At 38.4% G+C, this 20954-nt stretch overlaps 2 protein-coding genes across 2 annotated transcripts; both read right to left on the bottom strand.

The window, feature by feature from the left end:
- Nucleotides 1–12910: 12910 nt before the first annotated feature.
- Nucleotides 12911–17325, bottom strand: cnga1a (cyclic nucleotide gated channel subunit alpha 1a). The gene is made up of 9 exons (XM_080880529.1): nucleotides 17222–17325; nucleotides 16384–16485; nucleotides 16229–16291; nucleotides 16089–16142; nucleotides 15854–15991; nucleotides 15658–15762; nucleotides 15232–15338; nucleotides 14107–14717; nucleotides 12911–14005 (listed from the first exon to the last, which is right to left on the bottom strand). Exons 2-9 carry the CDS (start codon nucleotides 16461–16463, stop codon nucleotides 13004–13006), a joined length of 2160 nt encoding a protein of 719 aa, XP_080736655.1. The 5' UTR covers nucleotides 16464–16485; nucleotides 17222–17325; the 3' UTR covers nucleotides 12911–13003.
- An 856-nt stretch (nucleotides 17326–18181) lies between these two features.
- Nucleotides 18182–20603, bottom strand: enam (enamelin). Its single transcript, XM_080880530.1, has 7 exons — nucleotides 20581–20603; nucleotides 20185–20208; nucleotides 19949–20011; nucleotides 19792–19833; nucleotides 19633–19653; nucleotides 19446–19529; nucleotides 18182–18877 (listed from the first exon to the last, which is right to left on the bottom strand). The coding sequence occupies exons 3-7, from the start codon at nucleotides 19976–19978 to the stop codon at nucleotides 18488–18490; spliced, it is 567 nt and encodes a 188-aa protein (XP_080736656.1). The 5' UTR covers nucleotides 19979–20011; nucleotides 20185–20208; nucleotides 20581–20603; the 3' UTR covers nucleotides 18182–18487.
- Between the last annotated feature and the right edge of the window lie 351 nt (nucleotides 20604–20954).

Consider the following 20954-nt stretch of genomic DNA (forward strand, 5'->3'; position numbering starts at 1 on the left):
ATACAGAGTTCTTTCATTAGTGAATTCTGAAACAAACCACCTGGCCTTTAACGAGCCTTTTTCTAAGAGATAAGGAAGGGAGGATAGGAGTAAGGAAGTGGTCTCATCTCTGTGGTGTTTTCGACCTTCTGGTACCAGCTTGTGAGTCTTACACATTAATTCTTGGGTCAGAGAGAAAGAGAAAAACAACTAGTAGATGGACCTTATTGAGTAACAGTTTTCCTGTATAAAACAATATCCTGTAAATGCTAAACGTGGTATCAAAATATCATAACAGTGGTGATATGCTAAAGTAAAGTATATTTTGTACATTCATGTTAGATTTCAATTTTAATTAAATTCAGTTTATTTATATGGCGCCAAATCACAACAGCAGTCACCTCAAAGTGCTTTATATTGTAAGACTCTAACAAAATATAGAGAAAAGTTCAATAATCCAAAGAATCCCTATGAGAAAGAACTTGGCAACAGTGGGAAGGAAAAAAGGCTTTTGAACAGGAAGAAATATCTGGCAGAAGCAAACTAGAGAAGAGACAGCCATCTGCCATGAGTGGTTGGGTTTAAGGGAGGGAGAAAGGACAAAAGAAAGACAAAGAAATGTGGTTGTCTTCTCATCTAGCACTTCAAGATTTCTATTAACATTTCACTTTGCTCATACATACTTGCATTCATCAGAGGTAAGATAAAGGTTGCATTTTCTGTGAGATCTGTGGAAATGACCTGGGTGGGATATTGGCAGCTTTTGACCATTTGTCGATTTCTTTCAGCTTTTAAAGACCAACACTATTAGATATGAGATAGACTATAGATAGACTGTGGTATGAAACAAATTCAAAAAGGTCCATTTTATTCATGTAAAAGTAGAAGTCCAGTGATCCCAGTCTTTTCCCCCTAAATGTGATAAAAATGTCAGCAAAATATTAACAGCTGGTTGAACTGAAGACAGTTTAAATAATGACTCAGACTCTTAAGCCACACAGTCTATACAGCACATAAAATTACAAAATGATAACACAGACTGGGCTATTTGGAGGAGGGCCTCAGAGTGAGAGAAGCTAAAATTAGGCTTTTAAACAAATGATGAAAATAGGTGTTATATCAGTAACATTGTTACAGTTGTACACAGCTAAGGGGTCAGAAATTGGTCAACTGAAACACTGTAACCATCATCAAACATTTAAAAAAAATTGTGACATGCTGGTCTTTCTCTTTGGAGCTCTTGTGAGCTGTCCCCGAGGCAGCTTTGGATATCATCCAGTATGACATACAATTAGAAATAAAGCGGTCAGCTGTCATGGACAGCACCACATTCATTCGCCCTTCTGTGTGTTGTGGATTGGACAACAGTTGGGCTGACATCATGTTGCCTGAGCATGGAATAAGATCTAAAGTAAAAAGTTTGTTTCCCCAAACAAATGGCTTGAATGCCCAAATAAAATGAGACAATAAAGTGATGCATGTTCAGAGTCAAAGTCCTTAAAACAGACCAAAATCACACTGACTTCCACGTCTGTAATCACTAGGAGAAGCTGTTGTGTTTAATAACAATACACCTCTTTTGTCTTCTGATAATGTTTTTTACATCCGTACAGGAGATATTTTGTTGCATTTATTGTGATAAGTATAAACCCGTGCTCATCATAGGCAAAGCTTAAACCTATATGTGGAAACTTGATTTTTGTTTTGGATGGAGTACTGCAACATAAGGCTTGTGGGCCAGAATCAGCCTGGCAAAGACCCCAAAGTTGGACAGCTTTGGGAAATATAATGGAGAGCATACATTTCTGAACCTTTAACTGTATTTTTGTACATTTTGCAACATTTCTTCCAAATAAATACCTCCCTAGGGACATTGAAACTACAATAAAGTAGTTCAGTAATAGATAAACATTTAAATGACAGAAACATTCCTGTACTTGATGTAAAATGAGTTTAAAATCCCTGGTGTAGATCAAACAAACACAAGACCTGGACCAAATCAGCTAAGTTCACTTTCAAAGTTTCTTTTTTTTCTTCTCACAACCATGTAATTGATCTCACCATTACTGATTACTGTTGTTACAGTTTTGTGGCTTTGGAAACCATTTCTCAACCAGAGATACTCCATAGCCGATGCAGGGTTGATGAGAGAAGTAACAACACATTCATATTTAGAGAAATTAAAATTCTCATTAAAAGGACAGGAGGTTAAAATCTGCTAAATAGTGCTGCCTAAGAGTTTAATTCTGATCGTTCATAATAACTCACAGACTGCTTCTGCATTTTCGTGCCTTTGCATAAATTGCCATCTGCCAGGGAAGCAACAAATGGGCTGGTCAGAAAGGGGTTTTGAGGTCAACTCCTCCCTGTGACATCTCCTTGGACAGGGGACCTCAGTTCACTTCCATCATCTGGAAAAGCTTCCGCTCTGCCAGCATTCTGATTTTATCTTTAGAGTACTAGTAAAGCAGAGAACAACAGAACAAAGAGTTGGCAACTATATCTACTCTCTGCCACCCTATTCTTCTGTAACTCCAAACTCCCATGGGTTGGGTATGCTAGAACATCAGGCTGAGTGTCACAGTCCGCGTGGCAGACTGTGGGGATGTGGAGGAAAATAGGACCCAAAACACAGGACTCTTAGATGAAGGCAGTGCATTTATTTACAGAGATGTAACAATCCAAACAACAATAAATCCCCAGTGCGATCCCGACTCCCGTTCCGTGTCTTCTCCCTTCTCCAGTGCGCCGTGCTCTGTCTCCGTTCCTTGTGTACAGTCCGTCTGCTGCTTCCTTGTTTCCACAAATCCTCCTGGGGAAACACACATACAAAGGCAGCCGTGAGTACCTTTACACAACGGCAGACTGGCACTTACTTCACACATTTACTGAGAACTGACGGGAAGTCACAAAACGATCCAGTGTCGAGGAGCTCTCAGCCACACTGCTTTGTAGCTCCCCCGACGATGTTTGATCAGCTGCAGGTGTGCGATCATTTTTTTAAGGTGTGGCCAGCCACCTGGCCAGGCCTGGAGATGGCAAAGACTCCAATCCGGGCCTGAAGATGCCTGTAAACAGGTGCTCCCAGACACACCTGTATCCACACACACACACCCACACATACCTGCCAATACACAAGCATGGAACACCTGCCGAGGCGGGCAATCGGAGTCTAACCGCCAACGCCTAACAGGCCTAGCCTATGCAGATCCAGTTGCTTGTGCCAGGACTAGTGATTTAAAAAATATGAATATGAATATGAATGAATAGTTTTCTTCAATCTTTTAACACAGGTTCTCTCCTGTGAAATACAACTTTTTAAAAAACCTATATACTAATAGGTAAGTATACACTAATATATAATATAAATGAGTGCTGTCAAACAATTAAAACCTTACAGGGTTACAGTGGATTAATTTTGATTAATCACGATTAAATATCATTTATTTGTATTCTATATTAATCGCATTTAATTTTGCATGAGCAAACAGACTCGAGAAAAAAGGGAAAATATACGCACTACCTGATCAACTGCCCATTTGCCCATGTGCAAAGGTAACTCTACTTGCAAAAATTGCCCAAAATGCATTGACAGAAACATTTCAGGGATTTTGAGTCATTCTGCACTCCAGATGCATTAATTGCATTAAATTTTTTTTATCACATTGACCAAGATGGCGGATTAATTTGCGTTAACGCGTTAATTTTGACAGTCACTAGGACACTTGTCAGTGTGCCTAACTTGGTTATCCTCTAGACCAGGGGTAGGCAACCTTTCTGATGGCGAGTACCATTTAAAATTTCCTCAGAAGTCAGTGTGCCATATGATTGCTTTAGCAATAAATTTAATAATGCTCTATATGAACAGTTACACAATATAAACAAAAAAAGACACATTTTATCCACAACAAGAACTTCATAACAGCAAATGGACTGTACAACAGAAAATACAAATGCTATTTATGGTGTCCTCACAACAATGATAAGAAAAATAAACTAAGCCAATATGGCATGTCTGTTAATACAGAGACACACATGTTAATGTCATCTCTGGTCTCCCACTCAGCACTCCAGCATTCAGACGGCTACCTGAGGACACGCTTCGTGTAGGAGAAAATGTGCTCACACAGATATTAGAGCCAAATACTGTCAATAAGGCCTCTGCAATGTTCTGAAGACAGTTAAACTTGTCAGGTAGTGATGTCCAGCAGGTGAAAATGCAAGCTCCATGAACACGCACAGCTGTGGATACCAGCTGCTTCGATGTTGCATTAACTGGCATTAACTTAGCCAGTTAATGCGAGACAAATCTAGCTGCTCATTAAAGATTTCTGGTTTGATCAGAAAATAAAACATTGGTCCATACACCTGAAAGTCCCAAAAATGCATTGTGTCTCCCTAACCTCATTGGCACTCAGACATCCTCTTCAGAGAGCCTTAATGTTTGGCATGATTGTAGCTAAAAGACTTATTCTTAGAGCCTGGAAATCACCATCTCCTCCATTGTTCAGGGTTTGGCTACATGAGATGATTGCTTGTTTGTATATTGAAGAGGTTCGTTATCGTTTGGCTGACACCCATTTTAAGTTTGTCGAAATCTGGGGCCCTTTTCTCAATCATATTAATGGGAATTCAACATAAACTTTAACCCATTTGACTGCACTTTGTGTTTGTGTGAAACTGCACTTCTGCCGGACCCTGATTCCTTCCTGGACTTGTTTCCCACATCTTTTGGTCTTGGTGAACTCTCTGTTGCCCTGTCTAAACTCACGCAGAAGATCATCTTCTTTGAACAATGGTGTTTCTTTTGAACTTTTGATTTGTACTGGCTAACTGGTGTATTTTTATTTTTTTTTATTTTTTATTTTTTTTCATTTATTAATAAATTTTTTATTTATTTAATTTTTTTTCCTTTTCTTTCCTGTTTTCCTGTTTGGGTTTTTTTTTGTTGTGTGTTTGGTTTCTGGTTTTTTTGTTTTTTTTTTGTGCTTAAATGTTATTGTTTTTGAATCTTATGTCCTTTGTCTGGTGTGACGTTATGTAACTTTGAACTTAAAATCTTATAAATAACATTTAAAAAAAAATGCATTGTGTCTCGAGTCTACGGATGTATCTGTGTATTTCCGTAGTGCTGATGCTGTGCTGAGCGGAAAGCTCCTGAAGCTTTTGAAGTGTCGGATTGTGGAAAGCTAACAACGTCCCTCTTACCAGTAGGCTAAATTATTTTTAGCCAATTACAAGTTGAATCTGGTAGTTGGGGTTGTTAGCTAAGATACCATCATTCATTATGAAGAGGCACAACTAATGTGTCTATGCGAGCTGATTTGTGATATGCACTGCTGGCCCGGCCATTTATTTTTTGATGCACCCTCTCAGATTAATTCACTGCGTGTCGTGCCCAGGGCTGGACTGGGACAAAAAAACAGCCCGGGCTTGACTAAAGACCGGCCCACCAGGTATTAAAGCCATATAGCCTTTGAATGAAAACAAACACTGTTGTGACAGTGATGTACACAGTCTTGTTGGTATATGTATGATTTCTATACATTTTACATCAGATAAAAACTTTGGTTGTAAGCTTCAGATAATTATTTAATAACAGCCAGACATTTTAAATGAAAATAAGAAAGTATTTCTTTGTGCCCCCCTTTCCCTGTTAATGCCCCCCTTGGCCCCCTGGCAAAACTTTGCTAGATCCGCCCAGTTACCAGCTGTCAGCTACATAGAAAAGGATCCTGGTGTTATTTGTCTCTCAGAAACAGTTCATAACTTCCCTTTAACTCATTCATGTTAACTAAAAGGTAAACCTGTTTCTCCATCACAGCTCTGATGATCCAGTAAGGACATCTCCTGGTTTCATCTTCATGTTTCCCTCTCACCAGATAACCAAACCATATCATGACCAGCAGCTTTTACAGCTATGGCTCCAGCAAACATCAGCTGATACTAGAAAGTAATATGAAATAAATTCTAACAATAGCTGATCAAGCTTAAACATGCTGCTGTTGTTTAGCGCGACATCCGCTGGTTTCCTCTTTCTGGCGCAAAGTGGACGATAAACAAACAAGAGAAAAGCCAATCAGCTGATCATTGATCAGTTTCATGATTAAAGTAGCAACAGGAGAGAGAGGGGAGAGAATCAGAGAAGAAGAGGCACCTGTGCAGCGTAACAACAGAATAACTCCACCTTTGTGTCTTTTTTCATTCTAGATGAAGTCCGGGACAAACTGCGTCCCCTCTCAGCTCAACACGAAACGTGTAATAATTTCTCTGAATGCGGGACGATTCCGTCTTTTTACGGGATGGTTGGCAACTCTACTAACTAACCTTATGAATAAAATAAAGTTCACTATCAGTAACATCACAGCACCGACCCAGCTGTATAGAAACTCTGTCATGCTAGCTAGTACGCAGTAGGAGTTATTGTAACTGACGTAACTGACTGTAAAAAGTCAGCACAACGAAAATAAACCCCACCTCAACTTGGTTTATATCTGACCCAGATAGACTGCAGGTCATAACTTCTTACTTGAAGTTCAGTTCACCTGACGCTCGGGTCTCTCTTCCTCCTGCCTCCCCTTTCTCTCATCCACCTGCTGGCCTCCACCACTTGCTAATGTTACTGAATCTGTGGAAGCTCCGCGATAGCCACTACCAAACAACTGAGTTATTTTTACACACCGGCCAGCATCCGGCCAATCCACCACCTTTCATTGTTTACATCGCTACAAAAAATATTTTAAAAAAATCATCGGGCCACCAAGCAAATGCCCGATGGCCAGTCCAGCTATGGTCGTGCCATCAGTTAACCCTTGTGCCTAGGGTTGCCGACCCCTGCTCTAGACACTCACACCATTAGAGACCATGTTTGGCTTAAACTAAATATTTGTTTAGTTTAAGATCCCCAGCTCTGTCTGTCTTGGTCGTTGTGTCCTTGGGCAAGACACTTCACCTACCGCCTACTGGTGTTGGCCAGAGGGGCCGATGGCCGAGGAGTACAAATACCTGTGAACCATCTTTGACAACCTCCTGAAATTCTCTGCCAACACAGAGGAGATTCTCAGGAGGTGCCACCAACGGCTATACGGAAACTCAACTCCTTTGGAGTCAGCACACCCATCATGATGACTTTTTACTATGCCTTCCTGGAAAGCATCATGACCTTCTTCATTACCTGCTGGTTCCACTCCCTCAGAACTCTGGCACAGGTTTTCAGCCCTTGGCTGCCCTTAGACAGGCAGCCAAAATCATCATCGACCCCTCTCACATTTTTCACTCTGCATTTCAATGGCTCCCCTCCGGGCGATGCCTCCGCTGCACTTCCTGCAGGACTGAGAGGAGGAGAGCTATCTTTGTCCCCAAAGCCACTCTTTGCTTTTTAACTCCAGCAGATAAGACCATTTCCCACACCAGAAACATAAACTACCCCACACTCTTTTTATACTACCGACACTTTATTCACTCTTAGTCACTCACAGTTATTTATTCACCTTTCAGTCACTTTAGTTTTGAACTGTGTAATTTTAAAACTGTGTATACTGTATATTCTGTGTATTTATTATCTCACTTTTATTGCCTGTTCTTATTGTTCTTATCTTCAACGTTATGCTGCTCTGTTGTATGTTAATTGCCCCTTGGGGATAAATAAAGTCTTTCTGATTCTGATTCTGTCAGTCTGCCCCAGGGCAGCTGTGGCTACAACTGTAGCTTGCCTCCACCAGTGTATGAATATGTGAGTGAATGAATAGTGGAATTGTAAAGCGCTTTGAGGGTCTCGAAAAGTGCTATATAAATGCAATCCATTATTATTATTATTATTATTGTCCTTACAGAACGATGTTTGGTATTTTGTAATGGTCAAGATGAAGGCCACAAGCCAAAACACGCTGTTCTGCTAATAAAGTTGTTTCCTAGTCTTTCAAGTGTTGCTGGAGTAATCACCTGACCAGATCCTTACAGAACAACACAAAAAAACCTGTCCCTTAACTTAACATTTTTGCTGTGTTCTGTAGATAAGCAAAAAAATATTTGCCTGGTTACCAGTTAAATTATCCGTTGTTCCTATGTGCAAGAAAACCCATCTGCTCAACAGTAACCCAAAACCCCCAGCCTCTCACCTTGCCATCCAGCACTTAGTATTTCTCAGCCTAGCCAATAATGTTCATTAGCTCTTCCAGATAAAAACAAAGACTTTCCTGTTATCTGCTTTTGCGTTCAACCTAAACCTTTCAAAATTTCATTTAGATCAGGACGATAAATATTAATAAATAATGTTACCACTGTCTTCATCAGTAGTTTTCTATCCAATTATGCTCATCTTCCCTCATTTTTAAACACAGGGATAAAATAAACACACTGTGCCATCTCTTCTTCTGACTGTCATTTAATTGGTGGTAATACCGCAGAAGCACTAGCTGGTAGTTGGGCCATACGCGTGTCTTTGTGCAGTTGAAAATAATCCGCTTGTAGTTGAAAAACAATCAGGCAAACATTTATTTCCACAGTCTTGAAATAATCCGTTTGAATGTTCCTGTACACTGCAAACACGGTAAGAAAACTGTTTGACTCCACAGCTAGTTAAAGCCCCGTTACTCCACACTGCCAGTCGCGAACGCTCCCCCCATGCACAGTTACCATGTATTAAAGGAACAGTACGTAAAAATGAAATAAGGAAAGAAAATACAATTTAACTGTAAATCTTATCCTAAACAAATTATAAAGTAAAAACTGAAATTCCCCATTATCTTACACTTATCCTTATCCAAAATGATTCAAATTATTAACAAATATACACTCTGTGCAATCTGAGTAAACTAACAGATGATTAGACCTTTATCTTATACAGTTGGAAGAAAAGAATAATCAATAAAAAAAGAATAAAGTTGAAACACATTAATTGGGTTTTGGTGCTTTTGACACATTATAGAATCCAAAAGTGAATCTGTATAACAATAGAGATAGGCTTGACTTCATAAACCTTTGAATGCATATCTGTTTATTCTGTCTTATTGAGAGACGATATTTAGAAAATGGACTTTTAATTAAACACTAAATTGCTACCATCTGAAGTACAGTGCAATGAACCTGCTGTCATCTCTTCATTAATCAGGACCAAGATGTTCTGCTCTCAGAATGCACCTTGTTAATTTTCCAAGCGCCAACAAATTACAGTCCTCTGTTACTCATTCATCCTTGTGAGTTATCTCAAATGAGTTGCTTTTCTTCTTGGTTTGGCTTTATCACTGATTTACATATGAGAGCTCACAAGCTCTTTGCTAGTGCCATACGTTCAGCAGCACTGGGAGAACAGCACAAAGGATGATCAATAGTCACATGCCTGGCTGCTTTCACACTCTATTTGGGGACCCGAGTGTGTGGCATTTATTTTCGTTCTCTCAGATGTCTTACTTTGATCTAAAACGGTTCATTTATTTTCAGGTGAAGTGCTATAGTAATAAAGTGCTGATGAGTGAGAAAGAATTAGGTCCTTTTGATGTGAAACAAGAGATTTCTCTATGTTATTTTTGAAAAAAAATCAGGGTTCACAAATGTCCCTTCACTCTTGAAGACAGCTATGTGATTTCATACAAAGTACCTTCATATGACTGAATGTTTTTGTTACATTTTAGATTTTTATTTCCAGCTCTTCCTGTTTCACTTGAGGAGAAAAACAGACTACTAGGAATATCAATTTAGTGACACCATAGGCTCCACTTTTTGCAGTAATCTTCACTGCAGTATTAATATTTGAACACAATGAAATGGAAAATAAGCTCAATTATTTACATAGTGTATGACTAACATGAAAATTTTCTTTAATTGTTAAATAATAACTGGCATTTATAATAAGAATTATAAAGAACACTGTTGAAACAACAGTATGTGAAACCAAAAAGGAGGCGACTCTCACCCTCCTTGACTTCAATTTGACTCCATTCTTTTAGACTTTATGTTCTCTTGCTTCATGTGCTGTTTGGTTAGATTTAAGAACCAACACTACTTGGTTAAGGCTATCCCACATACTTAAATTAACCACCGGTCCAATTCCTAGCAGCAGTGAATCCATACAAGAATTTCCATGTACCTATTCATAAAATACCTAAGGGTCTTTTATAATGAGCCGCTTATTGTTTACTTATATGACTGGCTGACACAGTAATCACTGTTTGCTATTGTTTTACTCGCTATGTGTATCTACATCACTCTGCATTCAATCATTGGTAAATTAATATTATATATATATGACTTTCTTCTACCTGTCTCTTGTCTTAACCCAGTATAACGGCCAAATATGTAATGTAACGTGCCAGTCCAATGTGTGTATGTATCGCTTTGCCTCTCCAAAGTGTGAAATGGACCTGCATGCAGAAGTTCCAGTAAGCTACAGTACCAAAAGAGGGAGATTTTTTATGTCGAAGAGACATTGCTAATACATTTACATGTAAATACATACCTATCTTAATCATTTGTAAGAGGACCCTGGAATGTACTTCATACCTTCCTTGGTCACTACTAACTTCTTGGATTTAAATATATTACCTCCTCCTGCTGGAAGTGCAACTTCTGCATGTATATTCATTTCAAGCTTTGGAAAGGCAAAGTGTGACATGTACACATTGAAGTGGCGTGTCTGATACACTCTTTGCCATGATATTGGGTTGTTTGTTCTGTTTCCCTCCCCACAAGAATCATTAAATAAAGAACTAAAAAAACTGAGCCATGTTGGCCATTATTAAACTATGATTCCTCTCTCTGCAAATAACATTTTCAATTATCATTCCTAGTGCTATTAGCAAAGTCATACACCATTTCAGGTCACTGAATGATAGTTTTAAATTAGCCTCAAATCATTTATATGAAAGAGATTTGACTTGAGGTTCCAGAATTTTTAAGTTTGTGACTCCATCAAAAAGGGCCAGTGCCTGGGCCTCTATTTATACACACTTATGTATGACAGCCTCTCAGTTTGAACTCATCAACCCATGCATGGGAACTAATGAGCTGAACTAGTGTGTCCAACTTGTGGGTTTGTCCAAAGCCAAATATGAAAAGCTTTCCTAATATTTGGATTAAAGGCTATATTGCATTTTTCAGATTGTTTTTTTTGTTTGTTTGTTTGTTTGTTTTTTTAATGAAACAGTTCATAGATTTTTTTAATGCCTCTTAAAGTCAGTTTTCCCTTTTTGGTTGACCTACTTATGATTCATGTCGTCACTACTTGGAATTGTTAGACAGCTTGCCTATGGATTTTGCTTATTGCTTCCACTTGCACTTGTGCTACAACCAGCTGATTCCAGGTTATATGCTGGAGGAGGAAAATAGTGGCGTAGTCTGCACCCTGGATATGACAATTGCTTTTATTTTTATTGCACAACTGGACGAGAGCATGGTGGTTAAGTGGAAACTGCATCCATGACAGAAATAGCTGCATTATGCTGCAACCCCCCCCCCCCCCCCCCCCCAAAAAAAAACAAAAAACAAAACAAAAACGTTAGCTTTGCAAGCATCTGCATAGAAAGCATGCCAACGCTAGCCAAAGTGATGTTAAAGCTGAGCCCAGCCCAGCAAGCAAGCAAGCAGACCCTGAACTTCAGCTTGTAAAGTTCAGGGTCTGGTTGTTGGACTGTTTCTACCTGTTCATGTTTCTAAAGTAATATGACATTGGTGATCACTTTAAAGTTTCTTTTTGGTGGTATTGATCTTTCGTTTGTGCTGTTGTCTTTTTTTTATTATCCCTAAATACTAAAGGAAAGATCATATGTGTGTCCACAGGATAGGGATTTGTGTTGGTGTATGAGAATGTAGCCTATGGGTTTTATATTGTTAAATGGTAAATATAAGACAATGTGTTTCATGTCAAGACAATCATTTACTAAATGTAACAAATTATTTTTGCCTGGAAGTAATTAAGTATGTAATTAAGTGTACTTTATTACAGAAAAATGTGTAATATGTTTTTTTGAGTAATGACCCCAACATCAATCACAGCAAAGAGGGGAAATACTTCCAACATTCACAAACATTTGACCACACAGCACACAAATAATTTGGATCAATGTAATACCTTTGACATATTGGCTTGTGATGATGGTGACTCTCAAGGCAGAGTCAATGAGAACCCAATGAGAATCAATAAGGAATTGAATCAGTGATGCAATCGGAATCGTTAAATTCTTATCAGTTACCATCCCCAGGCAAACAGATAATCATCAGTTGTTCTCTTGGGAAGAGCTGCTGAACAACTTGTTAAAGCAAATATCTCATCACCCATCAATGTGCCAAAAACACAAAACATTTAGGCATGTTGATATGGTCAAGATGACCAAAGATGAAGCTCAAAAAGAGCTTTAGGATGGGGAAGAAAAAAAGAAAACACCTATGAGCCGCAGTTCTCTGGGTAAAAATATGTTGCCCCTGCTGCTTCAGGTTGATAGGAAGATAACAGTGACTAAAATAACCACTCATTACAGTGAAGGTATGCAGAGGAGCATCTGCTGTTTTAGCCCATCTGGCTAAAACAGCAGAAGACCGCAAAAAGGCGCAACTCATGTCTGCTAAGAACAGGAAACTGATGTTACAATTTACACAGCTCAACAAATTTTGACAATAGAAGATTGTAAAAATGATTCCTGATCTAATATGTCTCAATTTCTTATCCAACATTTAGATGGTAGGGTCAAAATTTGACACTTTGAGCCCCTTAGCACCAAACAAGTGTCTTTTAGTGCTACAGCCTACCCGAGTATTGCTGCTCATAGTGTGTTTGTCTGCCCAATGTTCAATTGAATGAGAATATAAAAATGGGAAAAGATTTTGTATAATATGTTAATTTTATTACACATATAGAATAGCAACACCTTTTAAGGACAACTTAGAGTAGGTATTTCAGTCCATCTATAGTGTTTCATATGTTGTCTTTTATATTATTACTGAATCATTAAAGTACAAAGTCCACTTCATTATGATAAGCATTCTATTGTAGCTACATAAAAAAAAGAGCTTGGTGCATTACATAAATTATTGTTTATTTTTTCTCTTCTTCCTTCTCTTCTTTGGTGTCTTCATCTTTTCTTTCTTCATCTCCTCCTTCATCTGTTTTTTCCTCTTCCTGCTTTTCTTCATCTTCTTTTGTCATCTCAATCTTTTCCTCTTCTTCCTTTTCCCCTTCTTCTACTTTTTCCCCTTCTTCCTTTTTCTCTTCTTCTACCTTTTCCTCTTCCCTTTTCTCCCCACCCCCCTCTTTCTCTTCCTTTTTATCTTCTCCTTCTTCCTCATCTTCTTCTACCTCCTCTCCAGTTAAGCGCTCAAGATCTATAATACGATGTTTTAGAGTTTTGTCTGCATTTTCGTTATTTCGTAAGATCTTCTTCAGCTTGACTTGCATCAGCTCCATGGTACCATACAATTTGTTTACCTTCTCCTCCAGCTCTTTTTGCTCAGGTTTGATATTAGCTGGATCCAAGTCTATAAGACCATCTTTCATCAGGATCTGCCGACCCTTATCCTCAAGCATGCCTTTGGCATCTGGATACTCTGACAATGATTCCATCAGGTCATCCTTGGAAAGGCAGAAGAGCTCTGAGTATCCAATGCTGCGAATGTTGGCGGTCCGCCTGTTACCCGCTTTGCTACCTTTAATATTAAGAATACTAATCTCACCAAAATAGCTGCCGCTTCCGAGTACAACAAATTGTGTCACACCATCATCGGCAACGACTGCCAGTTTTCCATCTTTGATAATATACATCTCACGACCAATGTCGCCTTTCTTACAGATGTAATCTCCAGGGCTGAACACCTGTGGCCGGAGTTTGAGCACCAGCTCAATCAGCAGGCCTGCCTCACAGTCTGCAAAAATCCGAACTTTCTTTAGCGTCTCCATGTGGACTTGGATGGCTATTTCTGCTTTTAGCTTGTCTGGGAGATATCTCAGCACTTCTCTTTCATCCTGTGCCTTGCCATTATTCCACAGATAGTCAAACCACTTGATGACTCGCAACTCTAGGTCCTTACTAACCTTTCGAACCTGCAAATGAAAAGAAAACAAGAGGATTAAAATAATATTTAAAGACTAGATTATTTTACTACGTCTTTTGATCTAGACTTTTTTGATCAATGTTTATTTACCTGCATGTACTGCTTAATGTTGTCAATGCGGGACTGGAACTGGGCTTGGGCTGCATTCATGTTGGAGATCATGGTGGCAATGTTTCCCACAATGGTGGCAAAGATGAGGACTCCAACTAAAAAGTCCACAACATGGAAGAGAAATTCTGAGTCCAAAGCTGGTGGTGGGGTTTCTCCAATAGTTGTCAGAGTCAGTGTGGACCAGTACAGGCTGAAAGCATACTTCCTCATGGGCTGTCCAAACTCAGGCTCCTCAGGATCATCCAGAGCAGGGTAAACCCAGTCATCAGCACCAAATCCAATAGATTTGGAAAAAGAGAAATACCAGCAGGCATTCCAGTGGATGATAATAAGGATGTACATGATAAGGTTTGCAATACGGAAGATGTTGGGGTAGTTGGTTTTAGTCTCTGTTTTGGTAAAGAACTCCATCATGCGCCCAATCCTCAGAAGCTTGTTTATGCGGATCTCTGGGTAGTCGATGCCAAGGACGAAGTAGAAGATGTCAGTGGGCAGCATGGAGAGAACATCGAGACGAAACTGAAAGCTGCTGATGTATCGATCCAAAAGCAGCTTCTTATCTTTCACTAGTAGGCCTTGTTCAAGGTAACCTGCAGTTGAAAGACAGTGTTTACCATTTACAGGGACATTGTGTTTTTAAATACTATATGGAATTGAATGTTCCCTTCTACTGCAACAATCACCTTTTAATTGCACACAGGATCACCGTTCAAACTGTAATTATTAGCAGCTTTAAGATTTGTAGTTGGTGGTGTAAATAATGCTCTAGATATCTTATAGTAAAGCAGTTTCAACAAGTCTTTTTTTTTCTGTTGATCAGAGTACAGAAATTATATCCAGAAAGGGAATTCATGTTAGAAAGGGATGTTTTCTAACATGAATTCAGCAGTACAAATTTCCATTTTGAGTCTTGCTGGATGATAGTTGATTGCTGTGCTGCAGTAGAGAGACAGAACCACACCATCACTTACATATAACATGACCAGGAGAAACGATGACATCACTGGCCACTCATTTCATCTGTGTAAGTCTAATTAGTGCTTTGAGGAAAACTATATCACATTTTGAAAATATTTCTGCAGAATGGTAAGGTTAGTCTTTCACCTGTTCTGGCCCTGAAGAACATATCAGCCAGGTAGATAAGGTCTGAGGTGTAGTCCAGAATAACCCAGTAAATTATGTAGTCATGCTGCAACTCCTCAAAGCAAGCCCTGTTTGCAAGAGAAGACAACCACCAGCAGTGAGGGTGGTTTGTAAATTAACAATGTTGAATATCTCAGGACTATGTCCTGTTGTGCTACTGTCGCACCCCATTAACCCAGTAATCTGTACTAACAGAAAAAAAGACAATACAATGTTAAAAAACACAACTTCTCACATTAAAAAAAAAAAAACTATTTCTGTGCATGAAACCAAACTGTAGCTAAAAGTAGTTTTAATGAAGTAGGATATTAAAAACAAACAACCAAATGAAATCATGTAAATATTTGACCTTTAGTGATGGAAGAATGACTGATTTATCAAGGTCACCTGGCTATGATCATGGTCCAATTATACATCACTGGTAGCGTAATGATAAACAGCCAGTTGTAATACAAATTTCCAGCAGGATTAATGACAAATATTTCTGCTGGCCTGTGGAGGAAAGAATGAAAGTGTAAAATAAATACTCAAAATCATACAACACATAAATTTATTTTGAAGTTTCTGTAAATTATGTACTTACTTATCTTTGTCCTTGCTCTTGTCTTTCTCTTTTTGTTTTTCTTTTTCTTTCTCCTTTTCTTTTTCTTTTTCTTTTTCTTTCTCATTTTCTTTTTCTTTTTCTTTTTCTTCCTCCTCCTTCTTCTCCTTCTCCTTTTTTCTGTAATGTGCAATAATAAATTAGAGAATACTGAGCACCGGTTATCCTTAATAACATAGTAACATTTCCTAAAAGGTGAGGAGATAAAAATCAATACTCTTTCTTTTCCTTCTTTTCCTTCTTCTCCTTTTTCCTTTTTTTCTTTTTCTCTCTGAAAAAAACGATTAATGCAACATGTTTAACGTGATTACAGGAATCTAAGCCTTTACTTTTTTCATGACTCCAAATTGTACTTACTCTTCATTGTTGTTGTTATTGTTCGTGTTGCCTATATGAAGAGGCGTTGATTGAGGTGAACTTCTGAAACAAACACAGCACATTTTATTAACTGACAAATCTTTGCTTTTTTGTCATTATTATTCTTTGTGTATTTATATTTAAGTTTTGCTCACATGTCATCGTCACTGTCACTGGTAAAGTGAGGTGGAACATAAGGTGGCGAGGTGAGCAAGGCCTGGGTGGTAGTGGCCATTGCAGCAGAACTGTAGTATACTCTGCAGCAATAAAATATTTTTCAGGATGACAACTTCATTTAAGTAGTGTTGGGTTCTAAATTGGTTTACACATATTTTAAACTGAAACAGGACGTATTTTGGCAGTTGTTTGATCACCTAGCTTTAAAAGAAAAAAAACTGAAAAATATATCTGCTTTTTGATTTACCATAGGAACTTTTTGATTTGATTTGATGTTTTCTTTTTACAAACAAGAGCAACCCATGGAAGCAGAAATGTGTTGTGCTGTCAAAACTTGTTTATTGAGACAACAAATAAACATATAAATGATTAATGCCTGAATAAATAAATAACTAAATAAATACAATTCTTACATATGTAAAAAAAAATATATTTATAAATATATAAAGTTTAATTCAGTTTTATTTATATAGCACCAAATCACAACAACAACAACAGTTGCCTCGAGGTCTAAATACATAAATAAATACACACACACACACACACACACACACACACACACACACACACACACACACACACACACACATATATATATATATATATATATATATATGAATAAATCAATCCATTAAAAAAAAAGATTTTACTGTCTTCATCTGCATCATGTGTCACTTATATCCAATGTTACTATTGCATTTGTAGTGTCAGTCTCAGCTGGTAAGCACATTGTTTTACAGGTCTAAATGAATTATTTAGCCATACACATAGATGATGCTACAAAAAGAACTTACAGTATCGTGTGACTAAACTTACCTTTTCCGATCCTTAATGTAATTTAAAGTCCATTTCCCTTTAGTTGTGTACTTTCCTGGAACTTAGACACTCACGGTATCCTCAGATTTATTGTATCATCAATCACTGAATGCTATTTAATAATGTATAACAACATGTAACTAGGCAACTAACACCTGTAGGTACTGAGTCCATCTAACTGTGTCATAGAGTCTCAGTGACCCTGATGAGGATTTGGGGATTAGACTTGTCTGAGGAGAGTGGTGGCAAACTCAATCATCCTCCCTGCTTGTCCACTCCAGCGGGAGATGAGATACATTTAAGTGAAGTTTCGACAAGCCTCAGTTAACCTCCTACTCAGGATCCACAACACTGAAAACCATTATGTGTTGACATTGTTTTTAAAATTCAGCAACAAGCTATAATTTTCCTGATCATTTGCGGAACAGAGGATTTAGTCTGCTTGCACACACACACGCTTACACGCACTCTAACACACACACACACACTACTCCTGCTCAGTCAGCACTCTCCTCCATATCCTCCTTTAATCCTATTAGATCATGTCCAGTAAAACAGATTCCAGATCAGGCATAAAAGAACAATAATGTCTCGTGTGAAATCAAAGCAGAACCTCTATCGGTGAAAAACGTGTACAGGAGTATATGTAGAAATCCTGTGGTTCAGTGGCTCTCCCTGTTGGCTGATGTGGTGTTTGCAGTTTTATGACAGCAAATTTCACAGTTTGCATTTGAGCTGAAGCATCTTTGCAGGAGTTTAATGTCCTTTAATTTGTTTTGGTTTAGTGTTGAAATAAGTATAAATGGAGATGACAGTGTGTGATTTTGATGTGTTTATGTCACTGATGAAACTCAGGAGAACATTGACTAGAAGGAAACACTGTTGAGGTAACAGTGGCACACAACAAGATAAAGATTGTGTACACAAAATACTGATATGTTATTTTTTGGCACTTTAATGGTTTAATACTGTGGACAGTACAGCAAAACAATAAAACATAAGATAATCCTCAACCATTTATACAATGTGTTGATGACTAAGAATAAACTTTCAATTACAGAACTACAGAAAAAGAGAGAAACCACAAACAAAAAAACCCTTTTTAGATTAGGTCTGAAAACACATTTTGGTTATTCTCTTTACAAAGTGTTCAGTTTTTTCCCAAATAATTTTTTTTGTCTCTTTTAACTACATCACCTGTATCTGTTTTCAGCTTTTGTTCTATTTGCTAACAGAGGAGTATTGTTGCTGGTGATGAGAGGCAGATTACAGTGCAGTGGGATCTGCTGGCCCTCCTGTCATGTTAGCCTCACCGACATCAGTGGCACGGGCGTCAACCTCAGCTGGGACATCAGCAGCAGCAAGTATATCGGCGGTGGCAGGGGCAGCTGGATCAACGGCCACCTCAGGGGCTGCTGGGGCACTGTCAACAGGAACTACATCAACAGGAGGTACATCCACAGCAGCAGCATCATCAACTGGAGCAACATCTATGGGGACGTCAACTACAGCTGGCTCTACCGCTGCAGGGTTTGCTGAAGGCTCTGCTTCAACCATGGCTGGGTCGGCCTCAGCTGCTTCCACCTCCTCGGCCTCCTCTACCTCATCAGAGTTCAGCAGGGCACGTCCTGCAGCTTTGGTGGCAGGGTTACCATCCTGTGCCAAAAAAATGGGAAAAAATCATATCATATATATGTTGACAAAAAATGATGAATTTTTGAAGTTAGCTGCTTCATGTTCAGGGTTTATGCTTGTGACGCTGTCATATTTAAAGTTATTGTTTGAACTAATGCTCCAGCAAAATGTGTAACAGTCTATGTTTCTTTGCCTTGTTACACCCGTCAGAGTGTCGTCTGTCCTGAATGTGTCCTTTTCTTGTTCTAGCTCTGTTTTAACAGTGTTTGCACATAGCGTCTACCGCCGTTGTCAATTTAGCCTAAATTTATTTATTCAGGTCTCTGAGGAAAATTGAGAAAAGCCTCAATTTATTCTACAATGGAATGTGTTTGTTCTACATGCATTACAAGTTTTTCCCAGTTTGTTTTTAGCTCTACACTTAGGCTATTCTTAAACCAATCCATTGTGGACAGAGAAGTTGTTGTGAATAAACAAGATACGAGAAAATATTAGTAAATATTTCTCTAAATAGGGAAGAAAATGTACACATGAATTTCTCATTAACAATCAATATACAGTTCAGCATGAAACTATGATGCCTGAGCACCTCTGTCTCCTCCTCTGAAGCATCTCCAACAGGGACGGGAGCTGGAGGAGGGACATCAGCAGGTTGGGCTGGTGCTGCATCCACCTATATTAAATGTATATAGCCTATATTATTATTTGTAATAATAATATATATAACAGGAAATAAATGTGTATATGCAATGTCACAGTGCTGTGTGTATGCTCACAGTGGCCCCAGCTGAGACAGCCTAAAAGAACATAATTTTATGTCAGATTGCAAATAAGTAACACAGAAACTTCAGCAATCATGCCAAATATGCTTATTTTTAGTTTTCACAAAAATCCACCACTAAGCTCCTGTAAGAGGCTAACAAGAGTAAACTTACGGGAGAATTAGCAGAGGGAATGAAGGGATTTTGGACTATTCCCTGGAAAGAAACAACAATAATAGGAATTAAAACAGATTTATAATCATAAATGAGCATTCATGGAAGGTCTATCTGAAGTTCTTTTTTACTTCAAACATCAATGAACCCCCATTACCTGCTGCTGGTACAGCCTGTACATCTCCATCCACCTCAGGGCCTCATTAGCATGTGCTGCAATCTGCAAATAAATACCAGGCATCTTCAGACATGCGGTGCAATTAAGCCAATTATACCCTGTCTGTCAGACAACGATCATAGTGCCCAACTGATGGCATGACAAAAACATAGCATTACATGTCATAGCAGACGGATCCAACACTCAAAACAGAAAAGTTGAAAAGGCCATCTTACCTCACTGCTTTCGCTTGCTGGAAACTGCAATTTCAGAAATAGAAGTGAGCAAACAACAGTTAGATGTGGATAACTGTGTTTTAAAATGGTATCAGATGGCAGATTTAATAATACACAATATTAGACTTACAGGGGCGGCGAGAGTAGAGACCAAGAGGCACATGAAGAGAACAAGCTGCTTCATTTTGACAGGTTCAGTAGAAAAACCTGTATAATATAACATACAACCCAGACTTTTATCTCAATTTTTCTTAATTTTCTTTGGTGAATAGGGGGGGCACTTTAAGAAAATCAAGAGAGAAATAGTTTAAAAAAAATTAGATTAAAAATATTTGTGAAAACAACAAGGTTGCCCCAAAAAATGAGAAATAGTTTCTGTTTGTAAAGTCACCTTACCTTGTTGTCCTGGAGAGAAACTGTGAAAAAGTACCTCAGTAGAAAGAAGTCTACTTCTTGTCCCTCATGGATGCAATTTATATACTGCTATATCACGTAGCAGCCAATCCCATCCAGTAGAACAGGCACACCTATGTGTTTGAAGAATTATCCTTACATGTCAAAGGTAAAAAAAAAAAGAGGTATCTAGGGTTGAGGCCCCTGTTGTTGTTAATTACATGCTATACAAATATGCTTAGCACATATGCCCACCTTTACTGCCCTAAAACCAAACTTTGAAAAAAAAACAAAAAACAAAAACAGAGAGAGACGCCATGAAGCAGACATAAGCATGTAATGATATGACAGAGAGTCCCTACTTAGTTTGACTTGAA

This window comes from Rhamphochromis sp. 'chilingali', assembly GCF_963969265.1.
Source record: "Rhamphochromis sp. 'chilingali' genome assembly, chromosome: 4".
NCBI classification, from domain to species: domain Eukaryota; kingdom Metazoa; phylum Chordata; class Actinopteri; order Cichliformes; family Cichlidae; genus Rhamphochromis; species Rhamphochromis sp. 'chilingali'.

Coding starts and splice junctions, on each gene's coding strand:
- enam (XM_080880530.1), bottom strand. CDS start 19,978: ATGGAGATGTACAGGCTGTACCAGCAGCAG. Junction 19,834..19,948: donor ACAGGCTGTACCAGCAGCAG/GTAATGGGGGTT, acceptor GTTTCTTTCCAG/GGAATAGTCCAAAATCCCTT. Junction 19,530..19,632: donor CTGTCTCAGCTGGGGCCACT/GTGAGCATACAC, acceptor CATTTAATATAG/GTGGATGCAGCACCAGCCCA.
- cnga1a (XM_080880529.1), bottom strand. CDS start 16,463: ATGGCCACTACCACCCAGGCCTTGCTCACCTCGCCACCTTATGTTCCA. Junction 15,339..15,657: donor TGGACCATGATCATAGCCAG/GTGACCTTGATA, acceptor TCTTGCAAACAG/GGCTTGCTTTGAGGAGTTGC. Junction 14,006..14,106: donor ACATTAAGCAGTACATGCAG/GTAAATAAACAT, acceptor TTTCATTTGCAG/GTTCGAAAGGTTAGTAAGGA.